The sequence below is a fragment of the Ceratotherium simum genome, chromosome 16, assembly GCF_057802395.1.
Source record: "Ceratotherium simum simum isolate JZ-2026a chromosome 16, ASM5780239v1, whole genome shotgun sequence".
NCBI classification, from domain to species: Eukaryota; Metazoa; Chordata; class Mammalia; order Perissodactyla; family Rhinocerotidae; genus Ceratotherium; species Ceratotherium simum.
The window spans coordinates 14,135,545-14,154,050 of NC_141915.1; the positions used below are offsets into that span (position 1 = coordinate 14,135,545).

At 46.3% G+C, this 18,506-nt stretch overlaps 2 protein-coding genes across 2 annotated transcripts in view; one reads left to right on the forward strand and one right to left on the reverse strand.

Annotated features, from left to right (window-relative positions):
- Positions 1–16,531, forward strand: part of ITGAE (integrin subunit alpha E) — a 47,605-nt gene extending 31,074 nt beyond the window's left edge. The window contains exons 22-31 of the mRNA XM_087440244.1: positions 817–915; positions 1,461–1,540; positions 2,547–2,624; positions 3,129–3,192; positions 3,278–3,385; positions 7,036–7,092; positions 7,929–8,024; positions 9,197–9,292; positions 13,520–13,630; positions 15,006–16,531. Of these exons, the coding sequence (XP_087296370.1) occupies positions 817–915; positions 1,461–1,540; positions 2,547–2,624; positions 3,129–3,192; positions 3,278–3,385; positions 7,036–7,092; positions 7,929–8,024; positions 9,197–9,292; positions 13,520–13,630; positions 15,006–15,098 (882 nt within the window). The 3' untranslated portion in view covers positions 15,099–16,531. The remainder of the gene's footprint in view (positions 1–816; positions 916–1,460; positions 1,541–2,546; positions 2,625–3,128; positions 3,193–3,277; positions 3,386–7,035; positions 7,093–7,928; positions 8,025–9,196; positions 9,293–13,519; positions 13,631–15,005) is intronic.
- HASPIN (histone H3 associated protein kinase) lies at positions 4,287–6,849 on the reverse strand. Its single transcript, XM_004433265.3, has one exon. It carries the CDS (start codon positions 6,825–6,827, stop codon positions 4,506–4,508), a length of 2,322 nt encoding a protein of 773 aa, XP_004433322.1. The 5' UTR covers positions 6,828–6,849; the 3' UTR covers positions 4,287–4,505.
- Positions 16,532–18,506: the final 1,975 nt, after the last annotated feature.

Here is an 18,506-nt window from a genome sequence, read left to right on the forward strand (position 1 = left end):
ATCTTAACAGTTTCCAGGGAAATGGGGCCCTGGGTCCAGACCTGATATTGAGTGACCCTTTTACACACAGCCCTGCTTTATCAAAAAAGCCCTGTTGATCTGAGCCTATCAAAACACTGCTTCATTTACATTTCACCAGAACTCCATCCTAACCCAGAATCCTTTAATAACTCTGTCTTTTCTGGTGTTTGGGGAGACACACCACAGTGCATTGTAATGAGTCAGTAAACCTGGCTTTGTCAAACTACAGGTTTGTCCCTGGGGGTCTTAGGCTATTCGGGCTAGGACATCATCCACTATATGAAAAGAATGAAATTGTCTCCTAAGCATCTGGAATGGAACTAGTGGTGCACTATCCTTGGGAGAATTAAGAAAATAGTCACTCAAATCATTTTCTGTATTAGGGGTCCAGATGAGGAACCATGGTTGAGAAAGGCTGCATGGCAGTGCTTGGACTCACGCTGGCCTTCCAGCCCATCTCAGTAGGTTAAATTTGCAGTGGTCCCAGGCCCAGTTCAAATGTCCCCTTCCCCATGAAGACTTTACAGATTCCTCCTAGTTGAAATTCACCTTTTTCTCTGGACCTCTCTCACAGAACCACCCTTTAGGCCTTGTATTTAAATTCCTCAACCATCTACTACTGAGCCCTCCTGCCCAGCTTGTGAGGAAGACAGGTACCAGGTCTGATTGATTTGTGTCCCTAGCTCCTGGCAGGTGTCTGGCATATGGAAAATCAGTGAGTGTTTGTTTAACTGGTGTGAGGAAGCAGCTCCCTTTCTTGCTCTTTAAGAATGGGGTCTTCTTCTGTGTTAACAGCCTCCTTCTCCAAACATTCAGTGTGATGACCCTAAGCCGGCTGTTTCTGTCCTGGTCATGAACTGCAAGATCGGTCATCCTGTCCTCAAGAGGTCGTCTGTGAGTCTGTTTTGATGGGCGGACTCTTCTCTACCCTGGAGTTGGAGTCTTCTACTTCCCAGTTTCATCTGAATCTCTCAGTTGTGGTCTCCACACTTCCCCTTACTGTACAATCCATAGCAGTGCTTAGAACTGCCAAATTCGCTCTGAATGTAGGGAGCAATGGGGTGGGGGATACAGCCTAGGCAAACTGTTGGCTCACCCCGTACGGCAGAGTGAAGTTGGGGTTAGTATGGAAGGAGCATCAGGCCCAAAGTTATTAGTCCTGAGGTGAGTCCCTGCTCTGCCGCTGACGATCTGTGTGCTGTGAGAAATCTCTAAAGTGGTTTCCTCAGCTATAAAAAGGGAATAATGCTGTCTTCCCTGCTTACTTCATATTGACATTGTGAGCCTTACATGGAATAATGGATGTGGAAGCATGCTGTGCTACAAAACTGTGAGGAATATGAATTTTGTTTCCTAAGTCTGTTTAGTTAGCAGGAAGCAGTTTGAATTGTGAGTGGTATAGAGAGGAATCAAGTGACCTTTTTTTTTTTTTTAAATAGGCAAACTTTTCAGTAGTTTGGCAGCTAGAGGAGAATGCCTTTCCAAACAGGACAGCCGACATCACTGTGACAGTCACCAAGTAAGTAGTGCCTGTGTCACAGCAGGCCGAGGCTGTGGCCCTGGAAGAAATCTCCCTCCCACGTGCATGTGTAGGAGCTATGGCTCCCTCACTGCCCAGGAAGAAGAGGAACCTCAGTGAGCCCACAAAAGCACTGACTTGGCGTTCCCTTCTTGTTATCAAGGATATTTAAAACATTCTTTTATTGACACACAAAGTAAAACTATTGGTATTGTCTGATAGAATGAGCCTTGGACTGGAGTTCTGATTCTAGTTCATTTAACTTTGGAGAAGCTCTGTCATCTGCAAAACTTCTGTTTGGGGGTCGGGGGGTATGGTGTTGGCAAAGGGTTCCCAAACGGGGGCAACTCTGCCCCCCAGGGGCAATGCCTGGAGACATTTTTGATTGCCACAACTTGGGGGGCACTCCTGGGATCTAGTGGTTAGAGGTCAGGGATGCTGCTAAATATCATACAATATACAGAACAGCCTCTCACAAAGAATTATTTGGCCCCAAATTCCAATATTGTCGAAGTTGAGAAACGCTTTTAAAATCAATGTTTCTCTAAGACTTTTCTAGCAAGTATTCTGCACTCTTAATTGCTTATCTCCAAGAGTCTTTTTTTTTTTTTTTTGTGAGGAAGATCAGCCCTGAGCTAACATCCATGCTAATCCTCCTCTTTTTGCCAAGGAAGACTGGCTCTGAGCTAACATCTATTGCCAATCCTTCTCCTTTTTTTTCCCTAAAGCCCCAGTAGATAGTTGTATGTCATAGTTGCACATCCTTCTAGTTGCTGTACGTGGGACATGGCCTCAGCAGGGCCGGAGAAGCGGTGCATCGGTGCGCGCCCGGGATCCGAACCCGGGCCGCCAGTAGCAGAGCACGCGCACTTAACCACTAAGCCACAGGGCCGGCCCTCCAAGAGTCTTTTCTTATCTGACCCTCAATGACCCCTGGAAGCCAAGGCACAGAGGCAGCTGTGTGTACAAAGCAGGTGTGCTGTGAACTGATATTCTTATTTCCTAGTTCCAATGAAAGAAGGTCTTTAGTCAGAGAGACCCACAGCCTTCAATTCAGGCATGCCTTCATTGCAGTTCTTCCCAAGTAAGTACTTCCAAGGGGCCAATCCCTGCGGGACAGCTTCAGGCATCTCTCTTGTGCATGGAACTGGTGGTCAGGGTGGGTGTGGGCACTGCCCTTCCCTGAGAGGAGGCTGCTTAGAACCCAGGCTCCCACCGATCTCTAGGGCACTAACAGTTGAGTCCTGTTAGTAGTCAAAGGAGGAGCTGTGCCAACTGATCTTGCTACAAAAGGGTACTGACATGATGCTAAGGAGGGAAAAGAGACTGTGGGATTGGGAAGAAAGGAAGGAGAAAAGTAAGGCCACTCTGAGGAATGATAATTAGACACAGAACCAGCCCAGATATACAACAGTCAGATATTCCACCTGATCCCAACTGCCCTACCACCACTTTACATTTTGATCTTCAGCGTTGACTCCTTAAGGATCTGGGGCCCTCTGTCCTAGTGTATCCAGTTGGTAGCATTCAGGTTCATTTAAAATGAGGAGGGGGCCTTGAAGCCTAACACATGTCCTCTCAATTGCAGACCTTCAGTGATGTACGTGAACACAAGCCAGGGGCTTTCTGACCACAAAGAATTCCTCTTCAATGTAAGTGCTGAGTGCTTATCACTGCAAAGCCACAGGTGGCAAAGCAACACCAGCTTTGACTCCCCACTCTGATTTTATTTTGCAGATACATGGGGAAAATCGTTTTGGAGCCAAATTCCAGCTGCAAATTTGTGTTCCAATCAAATTACAAGGTCTCCAGCTTGTAACAGTGAAGAATGTGACAAAGACTCAGGTACTCAGAGGCTGTTTTTTACTCTGTAAAGATCACATCTTTTTCCAGAGTGACCATGGATTCTCAAAGGCATAAAAACTAGAGTTCTAGAAAAGGAGTAAAAACAAGATTAGCTAATGTGGGAACACTTTAGGAGTAAATTGCCAAAGACACATTCAGAAAAAAATATCAACCACTCAGCTTTTTTTTTTGTGAGGAAGATCAGGCCTGTGCTAACATCGGCCAATCCTCCTCTTTTTTTTTGTTGTTGAGGAAGACTGGCCCTGGGCTAACATCCGTGCCCATCTTCCTCCACTTTATATGGGACGCCGCCACAGCATGGCTTGCCAAGCGGTGCGTCGGTGCGCGCCCGAGATCCAAACCGGCGAACCCCGGGCCGCCACAGCAGCCGAGTGCGCGCGCTTACGCCACTGGGCCGGCCCCTCAACCACTCAGCTCTTAAAGCAACATTTCAATTTTCCTTCCCTTAATAAAAAATAAGCAAAAATTCAAACCTTTTTAGTAGCCAGGGAGACATTTATTTTCCCTTTGGAAATTGATAAATTCTGCTTCTCTTTGGGATTGGCAAATGAGCTTGATAAATGTGTGGCATATCTCGCACCTCTCCCTATAAATTGTATACCATCTTTCTTTCCTCTCTCTGTCCAGTCTGTCTGTCTTGGTCTCTGCTTTGCTAACAACCTCTTTGCTCTCAGTTGACTCCTCATCTGTAGCATGATTCCCAAAGCCAGCCTTCTGATACCTACAGCAACAGGCTCTCATCAGTATCACAGCTGAGGCCTTGGGCTTTCCTAGTCTTTTTTTCCTCAGGCTACATAAAGTGTTAGGGCTCAAAAATGAAAATACAGAAAGGAATTAACAGAATAGACTGACAGAAAGAGGGCTTATAAGTTGTCAGCACTTGTTCTCATGTATAGTTTATTTTTTAAGAATATTTCTTAAGTTTAAACGTTTCAACAGACATTTCAGTTTCCACTTGGAAATAAAATTCTTGTTTGAAAAGCTGATTGGAAACAGGTAAGAATGGGAATTCCACCTGCTCTGGGGATGGAGATTGGAACAGCACCAGGGGCTTCAAGACTAGTGCCTTCTCAGTCTGGGGCACTGAGGCACCTTTGGCTTACTGAAATAGACTGTGTTGGCAGAGCAGGTCAGTGGCAGAGCTGAAGTTCAGCATCGTCCTATGGAAATGCTGGATCTTTCTCCTCATTTGCTTCATGGCAGGGGTGTTACATTTAGTCTTGAAGGTCATTTGATTCAGAATCTTATCTGTGAGGTAATGCAGCCAGAGCACATTATTATAGGGGTGATACTCACCCCAGCAGTTGTTGTTCTCCTTCCTCATTAGCCTGTAGATCTCAAACTGGTAGTCACCTTCACCTGTAAATAGGTCCTCATCCATGGAAATGTCACAGAAAACCACGATCCCATCCCGCTCCAAGCGTGACAGGGTGTAGTCAATGATGTTGACTTGCAGCCCACGGGTGGGGATAGCACTTGTCTTCCCATTGAGGGTGTAATGGAGCTCTTTGAGGCTGGTTTTCTTTAAGAGCACGTTCCCCCAGTGTAAGTCTCGGTGCTCAAAGTGAAGGGAGGCCTCTGCCACTGCGAGGGATGCGGTGATCTGGTGTAGAATGCTCTTCGCAGTAGCGAAGGAGGACAACTTCGTTCTCATTTGCTCTAAGTCAATCCCTCCAAACTCAAATTCCAGCACAATGAAGAGCTGGTCTTCCTCAAAAAAGTCAGGCCGGTCATTTGCAGACCCTTTGGTTGAGTTATAGCGATCCCAGGCTCTGAGGAGCAAGGGAGGGTAAGATCCTTGAACACAGTGCACTGAGTTCAACCCAATAAAGCCTTCTGTGCGGTTGCATACCTCATCAGACAAGAGGCTCAGCTCTTTGGAGATGATGATCTCTGGCAGGATTTCCTCGAAAGTTTTCTGATGGGCTCCATTGACTAAATCCGGTCCTTCGATAGCAATGATTTTTAGGGCTACGGGTGTGTTGTTAGCAATTGTTTGAAACACTTCGCCAAACACCCCTTCCCCAATCTTCTCACAGCATTCCAGTTTTTCTGTGGAAAGGCAATAGCTAAAGGGGATAGGACCTTCCTGATTGCATTCCCCATAAACCTTTTCAGCATCAGATGGCTTTTTGTTTGAGACATGTAGTGTCTTTAAGGGGGCTAGCAAATACATGGAAGAGGAGTGCCAAGGGGACAGGGCACTGTTTGTTCTGTTCGTGACAGGAGGGTTTGAATATTCTGATATGAGGGACCCGGAGAGAGAACTGTCAATGGTGTAGCTGCTGCACACTTCTGACACAGTGGTCACCATCTTCTTCTTATGCAAACTGAAGGAAGCCCTGGCTTTGGTCCAAGAGCAGGCATTCTGTAAATGAGTCAGGTCCTGGGAGAGGAAAGAATCTTTTTCCATCTCTTGGCCCTCTTTAAACTGGTGGTAATGGAGGAGGGAGGTGTCCACTGTCTCCTGATGTTTCCTTTTCTGGCTTGGTCGAGTTCTCTCAGGTCTGTTGAATTCCCCAGGTACAATACAGCCCTTGCCACCACTGGCCTCCTCATAGTCTATCTGGACAGCCCCGTGAGACCCAATCTCTTGACAAGAGTCCTGGTCTGTGGCCCTCTTCTTACCGATGCTTGATAAACCTGGGCCCTCCAGCCTCTTCCCCACCAGTTCCCTTTCACGGCAGGACTCCCTCATATTCTTACCATCTGCCCCAAACTCAGAATCCTCAGGGTTTCCTGAGTCCACAAGGCTCAAGAGAGCTGACCTGAGGCTGGCACGGGCCTGGCGGGCCAACCTGGCGAACCTGCCTCCTCCTGCTGCTGCCTCCGGGGAGCAGGGTAGAGGTGTGTGGTCCAGGGAGTCTGCTGGGAGGTGGAGGCCGCTGGCTTCAGAGGCTGCGTCCAGAGAGGCGGAGGGAACGGCACTGACGACACTGTCTCCTGGCGCTGGGGACCCAGGGCCGGGGCCGGGGGAGGCCGGAGAGCTGAACAGGGAGGCGCTGGTGCCCAGCTCGCGACCGTCCCCGGGCCGGCCGCACGCACTGAAGAAGGGCGGCGGCCGGAGCGGGCCGCAGGGGGTGCTGCACTTCTGCGGGGGCCGAGCTCGCAGCCTCAGGCGTCGTGGGGTCGCGATCTGGCTCGGGCCGTCCGTGCAGGTTCGCCGGCCAGCGCGCCTCCGCCGCGGACGCACCGGGCTGCCGGGGAAGTCGGGGTCGTCAGGGTTGTCGGAGGCCACAGACCTTGAGTGGCCTCCGCCGCTGGTGTCGGTGCTACTGCTGCTGCTGAAGAAACGCTTCTGGTCTTGCGGCGGGAACCACTGCGCGGCTGCGCGGCCCGGCCGCTGCCGCGGCCCCCCGCCGCCGGCAGCCCCATACGTTCGGAAGAGCCGGTTCTTGGGTCGCGGCAGTGACGCCGCCATAGCCGGCACCCGCCAAGCCGTTCAAATGCAAACACCGCGAGACTGCCTGGAGACGCGGACGCGCCCGCCTGCCGGCCTGCCTACCCGCCGGGTCCTAGCGCCCGGCCTTGCGCCTGCGCATCACGACGAGGCTCGCTGCCGCATGGAGGGCGGTTAACCACAGCGGCGTGGTTTTCTCATTGGGTCGCGGGCATGGCTCTCGTTTCAGGCTTACACGGTGTGTAACCAGAGTCAAGAGCGCGCTTGTGGGAGCGATCCGGTTCAGGTGAGCGGGCCGTCCCGAGAGGCCGAGGGAGGGAGGAGGGGCCTGTAGCGGGTGACGCGAGACGCCTGGGTACCACTTTTCCGAGGTTTCCTCTGAAAGCACATGCAGGGCGGCCCCAAGGCCCCTCCTTAGCCTCTTCACTGGGTCACGTTTGCCGAAATTACGTCTTCGCTTGAGCCAGGGTGAGAGCTGAAACTGCTCACATCCTCTATTCTGGGACCTTAAGCTGCTCTGTGGGCTAAGTGTTAAACCTTCCAGCTTTTCCACGCGACAAGGTGTTAGCGCGCAAAGAGCACGATCTGCTCGTTACAAGACAAAAGCCGATCCGTCAAGAGGCAAGATGGTGGTAGAGAAAGGGCTTTTATTAAGCGATGAGCTAGCTGATCGGAACATGGTGGACTAGCGTCCTAAAGAACCATCTTGGAGGGGTACAGAATCTTGAAGCAAATATGTAGGGCTAGTGGGCTACAGAGGAGGGGGTCAGGAATGTTGACCCCCTGGCGTTGCAGACCGGGAGTCACCACACCAGACCTTTCAGCTGTCATCAATGATGGATACCAGTATAGACTCTCTGTCCCAGGGTCGTTTTATTCCTAAGGAATCCAAAAGAACAAAGTTATCATCTTACTGCAGCTGGGCGGTACATACGCAAGCAGGGGCCCTAAAATCTACAGAGCATATATGTCTCCTGGAGGGTGCATATCCAGCTGGGTTAGTTAATCAGAGGTCATTCAAAGTTACAATATGGCTTCCTTTCTGTAATATGGCTTCCCTTATGTGAGCCTTGTATTGAGCTGGTTTCAAAGGCGTTGACTAACTAGACTTTCCTTTTCCAGCGTGTGGAAGAATGGCATTCAGTAAGCTGTGCCATCACTTCGAATAAAGAAAATGTCACCGTGGCTGCAGAGCTCTTCTTGAGTCAGTCCAAGCAGGTACTTGAGACTGTGAAATGCTCCAGATTAGTTGTCTTGCTGCTGACAGGCATCTCCTCTAGAAGAGATAATAGCATCTCAAATAGAACAGTGCAAAACAGGTCTCATGGTCCACCTTCTGACCCAGCCTGTTCCTTACCCAGTTACTCAGGGTAACTTACTCCACTTACTTACTAGGAATTCTAGGAATTACTTGTGACTCCTCACTTTCCTACATCCTCATGTCTATTCCAGCAGCCAGCTCTGTCATTCCACCCCCAAAATATATCCTAATCCATTCACTTCTCTGCATCTCCACTGCTACAGTTGTAGTTCCAGCCACCATCTTTTCCCCGGGCTATTACATTAACCTTCTGTCTCCTCTTCCTGCCTCTGATCTTGCCATGCCCTCTACAGACGTTATTCACATAACATCTGTCTTTTAAAAGCAAACGTTGCGCCACTCCTCTGCTTAAAAAAAACAAAAAAAGTGGCTTTTGAATACACTTAAACTAAAATCCGTGCTTTTTCGATGGCCTGCAAGGCACTGCATGATCTGATCTGCGCTTACCTCTTCAACTTCATTCCTAGTTCTCTCCTCTTCCCTGATTCTTATACTCCAGCTTTTCTGTCCTTTCTGCCCCTCCAGCTTGCCAATATTGTTCTGGCCACCGGACCTTTGTACTTGCTGTTTCTTCTTCATGACGCTGCTCTTCCCCCAGAGCTTCATGTGTGTGGTTTCTTCATATGTTGAACTCAGATGTTGCCTTCTTAGAGAGGTCTTTCCCGATCACTCATTCAAAGGTGGGAACTGTGATCTAGGTTAACGCCTTGCAGTGATCCAGGTGAGAATGATGAGATGTGAACTGAAGAAGTAGCAATGGGCATAGAGAAAAAGGAACAGATGCAAGAGAGACTAAAAAATAAAGGAATTGTCAAGAACTGACTTGGGGCCAGTGGGTGGGTGGGGGAGTGACACAAGGTAAAGGGTAAGGGAAAGGAAGCTGGGGAATGACTGCAGGTTTCTTGCTTGGGTAACTTCATGGTTGCTGAGGCCATTAACTAGGCTGAGGAATACGGGAGAAGGAATACGGGAGAAGGAAGACGCTCAAGGGAAGGCTGGTGAGTGCTGTCCAAAAACAGTAACTCCACGTCTAAAGAATCTTTCATCCCCCCTTCCCCCCATCTTTTAGTTACTAAGAGATGTAACTGAACTGCAGATCCTTGGTGAACTGTCTTTCAACAAATCCCTATATGAGGGGCTGAATGCAGAGAACCACAGAACTAAGGTAATCCCTGGCTGTTGTCTGGTTTTCTGGGTAGTGTCCTGGGAAAACTGTGCCTAGCCTTCGAGCCCCTGTACAGGCTGTCTGCTGCTGCTCTCCTCCTGTTTTCAGTCTTATCACCTCTGATGTTGACTCTGCCGCCAACTGCCTTAGTCAGCTTCTGCCTCAGTTTTTCTGTCTGTGAAATGAGGCAATTGAATAAGAGGTCTAAGCTGAGAAAGTCTAAGCTGAAATAACTAGGCTGGAATCAAGAGCTAGATATACTTTGATTTGAAAATGTATTTTTTTTTAGCTTTTTTTTTTTTTTGTGAGGAAGATCAGCCCTGAGCTAACATCCATGCCAATCCTCCTCTTTTTGCTGAGGAAGACTGGCTCTGAGCTAACATCTATTGCCAATTCTCCTCCTTTTTTTCCTCCCCCAAAGCCCCAGTAGATAGTTGTATGCCATAGTTGCGCATCCTTCTAGTTGCTGTATGTGAGACGCGGCCTCAGCATGGCCAGAGAAATGGTGCGTTGGTGCGCGCCCGGGATCTGAACCCGGGCCGCCAGTAGCGGAGTGTGCGCACTTAACCGCTAAGCCACGGGGCCGGCCCCCTGTATTGTTTTTTAAAATTTCCTAAGTGAGAAAATTTTTTTGGTATACATTAACTCTCTTCCTAGCGTGTAGTATCAATGTTTAGTTACAATAGTAAGTGGTTACAGTACTCTGTAATGCACAATTATAAGTCTTAGACTAAGTATTAGAACTCCTGGGATTCTTTTTGCAGAAGTATGACCACAAGTCAAACTGACATCTGTGATCCCTGAGCTAAATGCTGCGTGTGCTACCCCAAGTTGTCATTCTTGTTGACGCTCGCCTGGACGTGCTGCTGGCGTCAGAGAGGACCCATCTGTGAGCTCTTTAGTTAGGCATGATCATTACTGGGAGAATGTCAAGCACATGAGACTGGATTGCTAAGTATTAGGTCCTCTGATTTCCTCCCTGGAGGAGGAGAAAGGAGCAGTTCTCTAGACATGTCAGAAATAATATTTTCTTTTATTTTTAAGTATTTCTAATACAGAACATGATATGGAAGAAAGAGAAATGCCCCTATTATCCCACTGCTCAGATTTTTTAAAGATAGAAGTAATAGCAAGAAAATCCAAGCCTTATGGAAAGATGCCAAATGAAAAATAATGGTTCCTTCACTCCCCTCTTCCCATGCTCCCAATTCCCTCTTCCCAAAGGAGTTACTGTTAGCAGTTTCTTATATGCACATTCTTAAATAACTTATGTATGTATTTCCCCCTCTTACTTACTGATGCTTTTATTTCTGTAGCATAGATTCCCCATAATTATTTTCCTCTCTTTAAATTCAATACCTTAAGCAAAGTATTAAGTAGTTTCTGACACTAAGCACCTGACTTACAATGAACCTGTAAGTATAAACAACCATGCGTCCAAGTGCATTTCAGCTGCGAGAAAGGGAAGACTCCCGCTACTGTACCATAGAGGCGTCTGTTGCTTGTCTAGTGAGGGAGGCAGACCAGGGTGAACGGCCTGGCCCCTTTGAATCTTATGCTCTACCATCTGTGTGGTGGTGATGCCGTCCCTTGTGGCCAGCACAGAGTTATCACCTCTCCCAGTGCTGTATTTTCACGTGGCGGAATACAAAATAGAAGCAAGAGGTCAGTAGCAAAAGGATTTTTTCTTCACGTGCCTTCCCTTTCCAGGGAGGAAAATTTTCCTGAAATCTCCCCGCAGACATCTCCTTGCATCTTATAAGTGAGAACTGGGTCTCATGTCCGTCACTGGCAAAGGGGAATGAATAGCTTTGTCATGATTAGCTTAGAGCCGTCGTGGCTGCTGAACAAAATCTGACAGGAGAGCGTGGCTGTTGGGCAGGCACTGTCCGTGTTTGCTACAAGCGGTGACATCCTGTGTCCTGCTTCTCCCTTGTCCTCTCCTGGAGCAGCTGTGGGGCGCTTGAGGAATCTGTGGGTTTAGAAGAAGAAAAAAGGAAGAGGCTTTGAGAAATAGGAGCATTTCGTCCGCTCAGATCTGGCCTGTACACCACGATCACCTTGAGACTTCCTTTCGTTGCTTTCCTGAAGCCGGGTCTCAAGCAACCTTAACTTAATTGGAAGAGGCTTTGAAGGTAAATTTGTCCAGCATTCCACCCCATACAGAAATTCTCTCCAAAGCAACCTGACCTTAGTGCTTAAACACTTGCATGGAGGGAACTCAGTGTTTTGGGCAGGCAGAGAAGTCTTGATGGCCCTCTGGCCCCACTGAAGTCCTGGGAACATGCTCCAGCCATGGTCTGTATGCTGGCCACCACTTGGGAGGGCCATATCTGGGTCTCCCCTGGGAAGCACATCCTCTGAGCCTTCCAGCTGAGTCCTGTCAGTGCGAAGAGAGATCAGACTCCTGAAATTGAGAGAACCTTTAGACAGCGTGCTGGGGATGTCTTCTCGTGGCAGAGCTCCACAAGTAGCACACACGGGTGCCATTTTGCATTTATCATCGTGTCTCTGAGGTAACGCTCGTTAGTCTGGTGAAGAGCAGACCGGTATCTTTGTCGTATATTTCACATGGGAAAAATGTATTATCAGACTTGAGGAATTTGTGCAAGATCGTAAAGAGCTGTCAGAACAGAGTTGGAAAGGACTTAGTGATCATTTAAAATGGGTCATCGTTTTGAAGATGATGAGCTTGGGGCTCAAGGACGTATAGTGGCACAGCTGGATGTAGAATCTTGATTTTTCTCTTTCAGTGTTCTTTAAAATCTAGAGACCTTAATTCCTTGGGACCCTCTGTTAAACTGTCAGAGAATCCTTAACAGAAGGTCACAATCTCCTGACAGACTTAGCTCTTCTAGATAAGAGACCAAAATAGTTTCTGTAAAGTATTTTGGTCACTAGATAATTTTATTGTGCTTTTTTTTTTCCCTTCAGTTTTTGTTCTCTTTGCTTTTTGAGGATTCTATTGAACTATCTAGCTCAGAGATTTCTTTCCTCAGCCCTCTCCAGTCTACTAATGAGCCCATGAAAGGCATTCTTCATTTCTCTTACAGTGTTTTTGATCTCTAGCATCTCTTTTGGGTTCTTTCTTAGGATTTCCATCTCTCCGCTTACATTGCCCATCTGTTCTTGCATGCTGTCTACTTTATCCGTCAGAGCCCTTAGCATATTAATCAAAGTTACTTTAAATTTCTGGTCTGATAATTCCAACATCCTTGCTGTGTCTGGTTCTGATGCTTGCTCTGTCTTTTCAAATTGTGTTTTTTGCCTTTAGGTACTCCTGGTAATTTTTTCTTGATAGCTGGATCTAAGGTACCAGGTAAAAAGAACTGCTGTCAGTAGGCTTTTAGTAAATAGGCTTTAGTAATGTGGTGAGGTGTAGGGGAGGGGAAGTACTCTCTTATCCTGTGATTAGGTGTCAGTCTTTTAATGAGCCAATGCCTCTGTTCTGTGATCTTCACAGCTGTTTCTCAGTTTTTTCAATCCCCTTAGGTGGGACAAGGTGGCTGGATTGGGCTAAAGTTGGGTATTTCCCTTCCCCCAGGTCAGTTAGGCTCTGATAATACCTCAGCAGGTTAGGCCCTGGTTAAGTAGTTCTTTCTGAGGACAGGCCTTGTTAAGAAGAAGGAGTGCTCTGGTTTACTTCAAAATGGTTCCTTTTCCCCTCCCCCTGTGGGAAGCATGAAGGGATCTTCCTCCAGTGTTTGCTGTGGGAACCTGGTTGAGCTCCTGGAGGTAAATCTCACAGTGTTGGGGGGCCCCCCGATGCCTGGGTTCCCCGGAGTGTTTAACTCTCAGACTTGTCGACACTGAGCTTCTGGCAGTTCCTCAGTTATAGGTCAGGTTCTCCCACCCCCGCCTTGGTAAGCCTCTGCTCTCTGTCCGTCTGTCTGTCTCTCCAGTCTTGGGGGCAGCAGTTTGCCTTGGGTCCTCCCCTCTTAGGGATCCAAGACGAGTTGTTGACTTTTCAGTCTGTTCAGCTTTTTACTTGTTAGCATGGAGTGGTGACTTCCAAGTTCCTTACACATGGAACTGGAAACCGACAGTCTCATTAGATAATTTCAGATGCCGCAGCGGGAAGTGTGCAGCTTTCTGCTTTACTGTCATCAGTCTTGATTAATACACAGAACGTTGCCAAGTTCTCGTATTTTGCTCCTTAAAATAACATGGAGTTTTTTTTCATTTGCTATACCTGACTTATTGGGTGATCTCTTTGTCTTGTTCCAGATCACTGTCATCTTCCTGAAAGATGAGGAGTATTACTCTTTGCCTGTCATCATTGGAAGCAGTGTTGGTGGCCTTCTGGTTTTGATTGTGATTATAGTCATCCTGTTCAAGGTCGGTTCTGCTCCTGTTCCTCAAGGCTCTGGTGTTGCGCACAGTACTCCCTAGGCCACCAGCCCCTGGTTTAGAGCAGCTCTCCGGGCCTTGTGGCCACGTTTCCCTCTTCCTTCAACCACAACCTGTTTAGGCAAACGAGTAAACAGTTTCTGTCAGAAAAAGATAAAAATCTAATAGAAGTATTGGAGTACAGAGAGATTTTCCTAAAACAGATCTGATTGTGTTCCCGCATTTAAATCCTTTACTTTCCTTCCCCTGTTTTAATGTTCAGACTCTTTCACTGCTATTCAAGACCCTCTGGGGGCCGGCCCCGTGGCTTAGTGGTTTAGTGCGCGCCCTCCGCTGCTGGCGGCCCGGGTTCGGATCCCGGGTGCACACCGACGCACCGCTTCTCTGGCCATGCTGGGGCCGCGTCCCACATACAGCAACTGGAAGGATGTGCAACTGTGACATACAACTATCTACTGGGGCTTTGGGGGAAAAATAAATAAAATTATTAAAAAAAAAAAAAAAGTTATAAAAAAAAAAAAAAAAAGACCCTCTGGGCTCTGGCCTCCAACCCTCTCTACCCTTAAGTCTTGCTTTTTTTCCCAAACATGTTGAACTCAATCGGTTCGCATCTCTGTGCTGGCAGTTAGGCTATCGACACCCCCCACGCCCTTCCCCCTTTTTCCCCTTGCTCTCACTCTTCCCTTAAAACTCAGCCCAGAGGGCCGGCCCCGTGGCTTAGCGGTTAAGTGCGCGCGCTCTGCTACTGGCGGCCCGGGTTCGGATCCTGGGTGCGCACTGACGCACCGCTTCTCTGGCCATGCTGAGGCCGTGTCCCACATACAGCAACTAGAAGGATGTGCAGCTATGACATACAACTATCTACTGGGGCTTTGGGGGAAAAAAAAAAATAAATAAAATTATAAAAAACAAAAACAAAACAAAACAAAACTCAGCCCAGAGATTGCTGAGTCCTCTGAGCTGAGTTACATGCTTTTCCTGTGAGCTGCCTCCTGGAAACCCTTCCAAGGGGCAATGGTCATACTGTATTGTAATTCTTTCTCTTCTTACTAGATTGTGAGTTTCTTGATGTAGGAGGCCATCCCTGATCTCTTTCTATCCTCAGCATAGTAGGTGAAAGTGCTCTGGGGGTTCAGAGAAAGGTGGAAAAGCTCTTCTGACTGGGGAATGAACACTGGGAAAGGCTTGTGGAAAGGCAGCATTCAAGACGGGTCTTGAAGGCCTGGCTCATCAGGGAGAGATTCAGAGGAAGCATGAGAAGCAGAGGAGTACAGGGGCTGTTTTGATAACAACCAGATAAATAGTTTTCTGAAACATGGATGTCTTAGGGCGTGTAATTGGGCTTCCTTTCCCTTTGTTTTAGTGTGGCTTTTTTAAAAGAAAATACCAACAACTGAACTTGGACAGCATCAAGAAGGCCCAGCTGGAATCAGAGAATCTGCTCACAGAACATTAGGACCAGCTATCTCATCCACTGGGAGAGAGTATCAGCCAGTCCTCGATCTAGAGACTTGGTGTGGTACTGATTACTTTTTCCTTTAGGATCACCTAGAGCAGAATCTAACAAAGTGTTTGCAGAATATTGTTTTTTAACCTTACATACATTGTTCCAAAAGTGTCTGTGCATTGTGCAAAAAATAAACTTGGGTAGCTTTTGGCGTTAAACGGTTTTCTTTGCAGAAGTGCCTTTAATGTGCAAATATAATATACTTTTTGATATATTTTTTCCCTAAGAGGAGGTTACACAGCACTTCCCAACCTTATTTGCCTAAGAATGCCTTTTTCTTAGCATTGCTATTAACGTCTCCCAAAATAGTGTTCCATGAAGTACATCTTGTTTGAAAGTGATTCCTAGTCTGCATTTTCAAGATCCTAAGATGTTGCCTGTTATTTCAAATCAGGCCACAAAAAAGTACCTGCAGAGCAAATGTAAAAAGCAGAAAAACAAAGGTCACCAAAACAGAAACTAGAGAGGAGAGAAGACCAGGACTTTGTTCTGTAGTTTCATTTCTGTTCCATGTATGCACATGTCTATTTAATATACAATGCTGGTCTTCACTTGGCTTCCTGCTTGGTGAATTGCTCAGGGAGACTTTTGTTCCTTGGTAAATACTGTCACCAGGAGAGAGCACTCATCCACAGGAGGAGATGGAACCTGGCCTGGGAGTTGGGGGAACAAAGATCAGGGCCTAGTAATAGGCTGGTTTCGCTCTTAGTATCTTATTTTATTTTTATGCCCAGTGCTGTTAAAACTGGACTACATCTCCCCACTCCCAACCCTACAAGGGAACAATCTTTGTTTTCACGGATTATAAAAGTCATTGCAAAAAGTTAAACAGTGCAGAAGTATATAACGTAGAAAGTAATCCTTGTGATCCCTCAGTCTTTATCTAATTTGGATGCTTTCATTACTGTTTCCTTTGAATTTTAATTTTTTCTGAAATTTGTATGTGTGTAAGATGTGAATTAGGGGATTTCACCCGAGTTGTTTTTTCCAGCAGCATACCTAGTTTTCACGGCAGTACTTGTTGAAATACTTAACCACTTCCTCCACTTGTTCTTGCTCTCCTGTATTACAGGGGCTGGAAGGCTTTAAACATTTCCCAGTCTCCCTTGCAGTGGGCTTCGAGTTTAGGTTTTGCCAGTGAGAGGCACTTGCATGAAACCTGAAGGTGGACAGATAGGAGAAGGCTCTCTTCTGCTGGCAGTGCTGGTGGCAGAGATGAGTACAGGCCCCTGAGCAGCAGAGTGACAGTGTGGGCTCCAGCAGTGGTGGCAGCCTCCTGCAACTCCTGACCTCTGGGTGACCCCAACTCTCCTGTTTTTATTATCCAGCCCTTTGAGCAAATTTGAAACTTAACTCTGTATTAAATCCGTTTCTGCTCGAAATACCTAGAGTGGTTTCTCTTTTCTTGACGACCTTGAGTCTAACTATATTATTTCCAAATGAACAACAGTTGTCTCTCTATCATTTATTGAAATGCTCATTGATATTTTGAAATTCTACTGTTAGCATTTATGAAATTCATGTATATGTGTGTGTGTGTATATATATATATATATAAATTCTGGAAGTTGAGTTTTGTTTCACTGATCTATTTGTTCCTTCCCAGTACCACAGTTGAAGGAACACTTTTTATTTTTAGCCTTATGCAAAGGCTATGATAAATTCAGCACAGAGGTATCTGAAAAATGAAAAGTACATCTCTCTGTCCTCTCCGACCTCTAATCTCTCTCTCTGAAAGCAACCACTGTTAATAGTTTTTCATATGTTCTTTCGGAATGTCCCTATGCATGTACCAGTGTAAACTTCTTTATATGTGGATCAGATTGTGTGTGGTCCTGCTCCTTGCTTTTTCATCTAATAGACTTCAGATGTCTTTCCGTGCAACACGTGTAGATCTACCCCATTTTTTTTTAACAGCTCTATAGTATACTATGTTATATTTATTTAACAAGTCCCTACAGATGGATATTTAGGTGGTTTCCATTTCTTTTCTTTTTTTGTTACAAAAAGAACATCTTTAAACACGTCTCCTTCCTGGCATGCTTTTCAGGTATATTGATGGGTAAGTTTCTAGCACAATTACTGGCTCACAGGTTATGTGCACTTAAAATTTTAATAGATGATGGCAACTTGACCTCCAAAAAGTTTTTACCGGTTTACACTCCCACTTAGAATATATGGAAGTGCCACTGTATTCCCCCTGCCACCACTGGGCATCGTCAGATTTTAAATATTTTGCTTACCTGATCGGTGTGAAAAATGGTATCCCGTTTTGGATACCAGTTTTGGTTGTAACTTGGCAGTAAATTTTGATATCTGATAGGTCATTTTCATTCTTATTAAAAAATATATTTATTGTATTCTTTCAGATAGTTCTTAGTATCAGTTTTTCAAATTCCCAAAAGAAACCCTTTGGGGTTTTAATTTAAACGTACAGATTAAGTTGGGGAGAATTGTTTTCTTTACAGAAAGAAATATGACATTTCCTACTCAGAAATATGACCTTCTCCACTTGCTGAGATTTTTAAAAACACCCTGCAGCAAGAGTTTATAATTTTCTTCAGAGGTCTTGATTTACGAAGACTTTTATTTTCAGCTGTATCATATTTATTACTGCTACTGTGAAAAATATATTTTCTCACCCTGACTGATTATAGAGTTTTTATTTAGAACAATTAGTTGTTTTGAATATTTGGCCATCTTATTGAACTCTGTTTTTTAATAAACTTTCATTTGATTCTTAGATTTTCTTTTTTTTTTTTTTGTGAGGAAGATTGGCCCTGAGCTAACATCCGATGCCAAACCTCCTCTTTTTTGCTGAGGAAGATTGGCCCTGGGCTAACATCTGTGCCCATCTTCCTCTACTTATATGGGATGCTGCGACAGCCTGGCTTGACGAGCAGTGTGTCACGCCCGAGATCCAAACCTGCGAACCCCCGGCTGCCGAAGCAGAGCACGTGCACTTAACCGCTGCGCCACCTGGCCAGCCCCTGATTCTCTTAGATTTTCTAAGGAGACAATCCTATCTGCAAATAGTGGTAATTTGGAGTCTTTCTGATATTTATACCTTTTTTCACCCTTATTTCTTTGACTAGGACTGGTAGAGCTCTGAGAAGTTACTGCTGTGCCTGATATTAATGGGATTGCTTTGTGTCCCCCTTTGCCTGCTGCACAGCCTGCCCGTGGTCTCATCCTGCCCCTTTGCATTTGGGCAGTTTCTGGGGCTTGGCTGGAGAGCCCGTCCACTTCTCAGAGTCCCTCATTTTGCCTGTGTTAAATCACCAGGCTGTTTGGCATGATCCACTCTTCTCTTGATCTGATTCCATCTCCTTCATTTCTCTCAGGAATTCCTTTGTA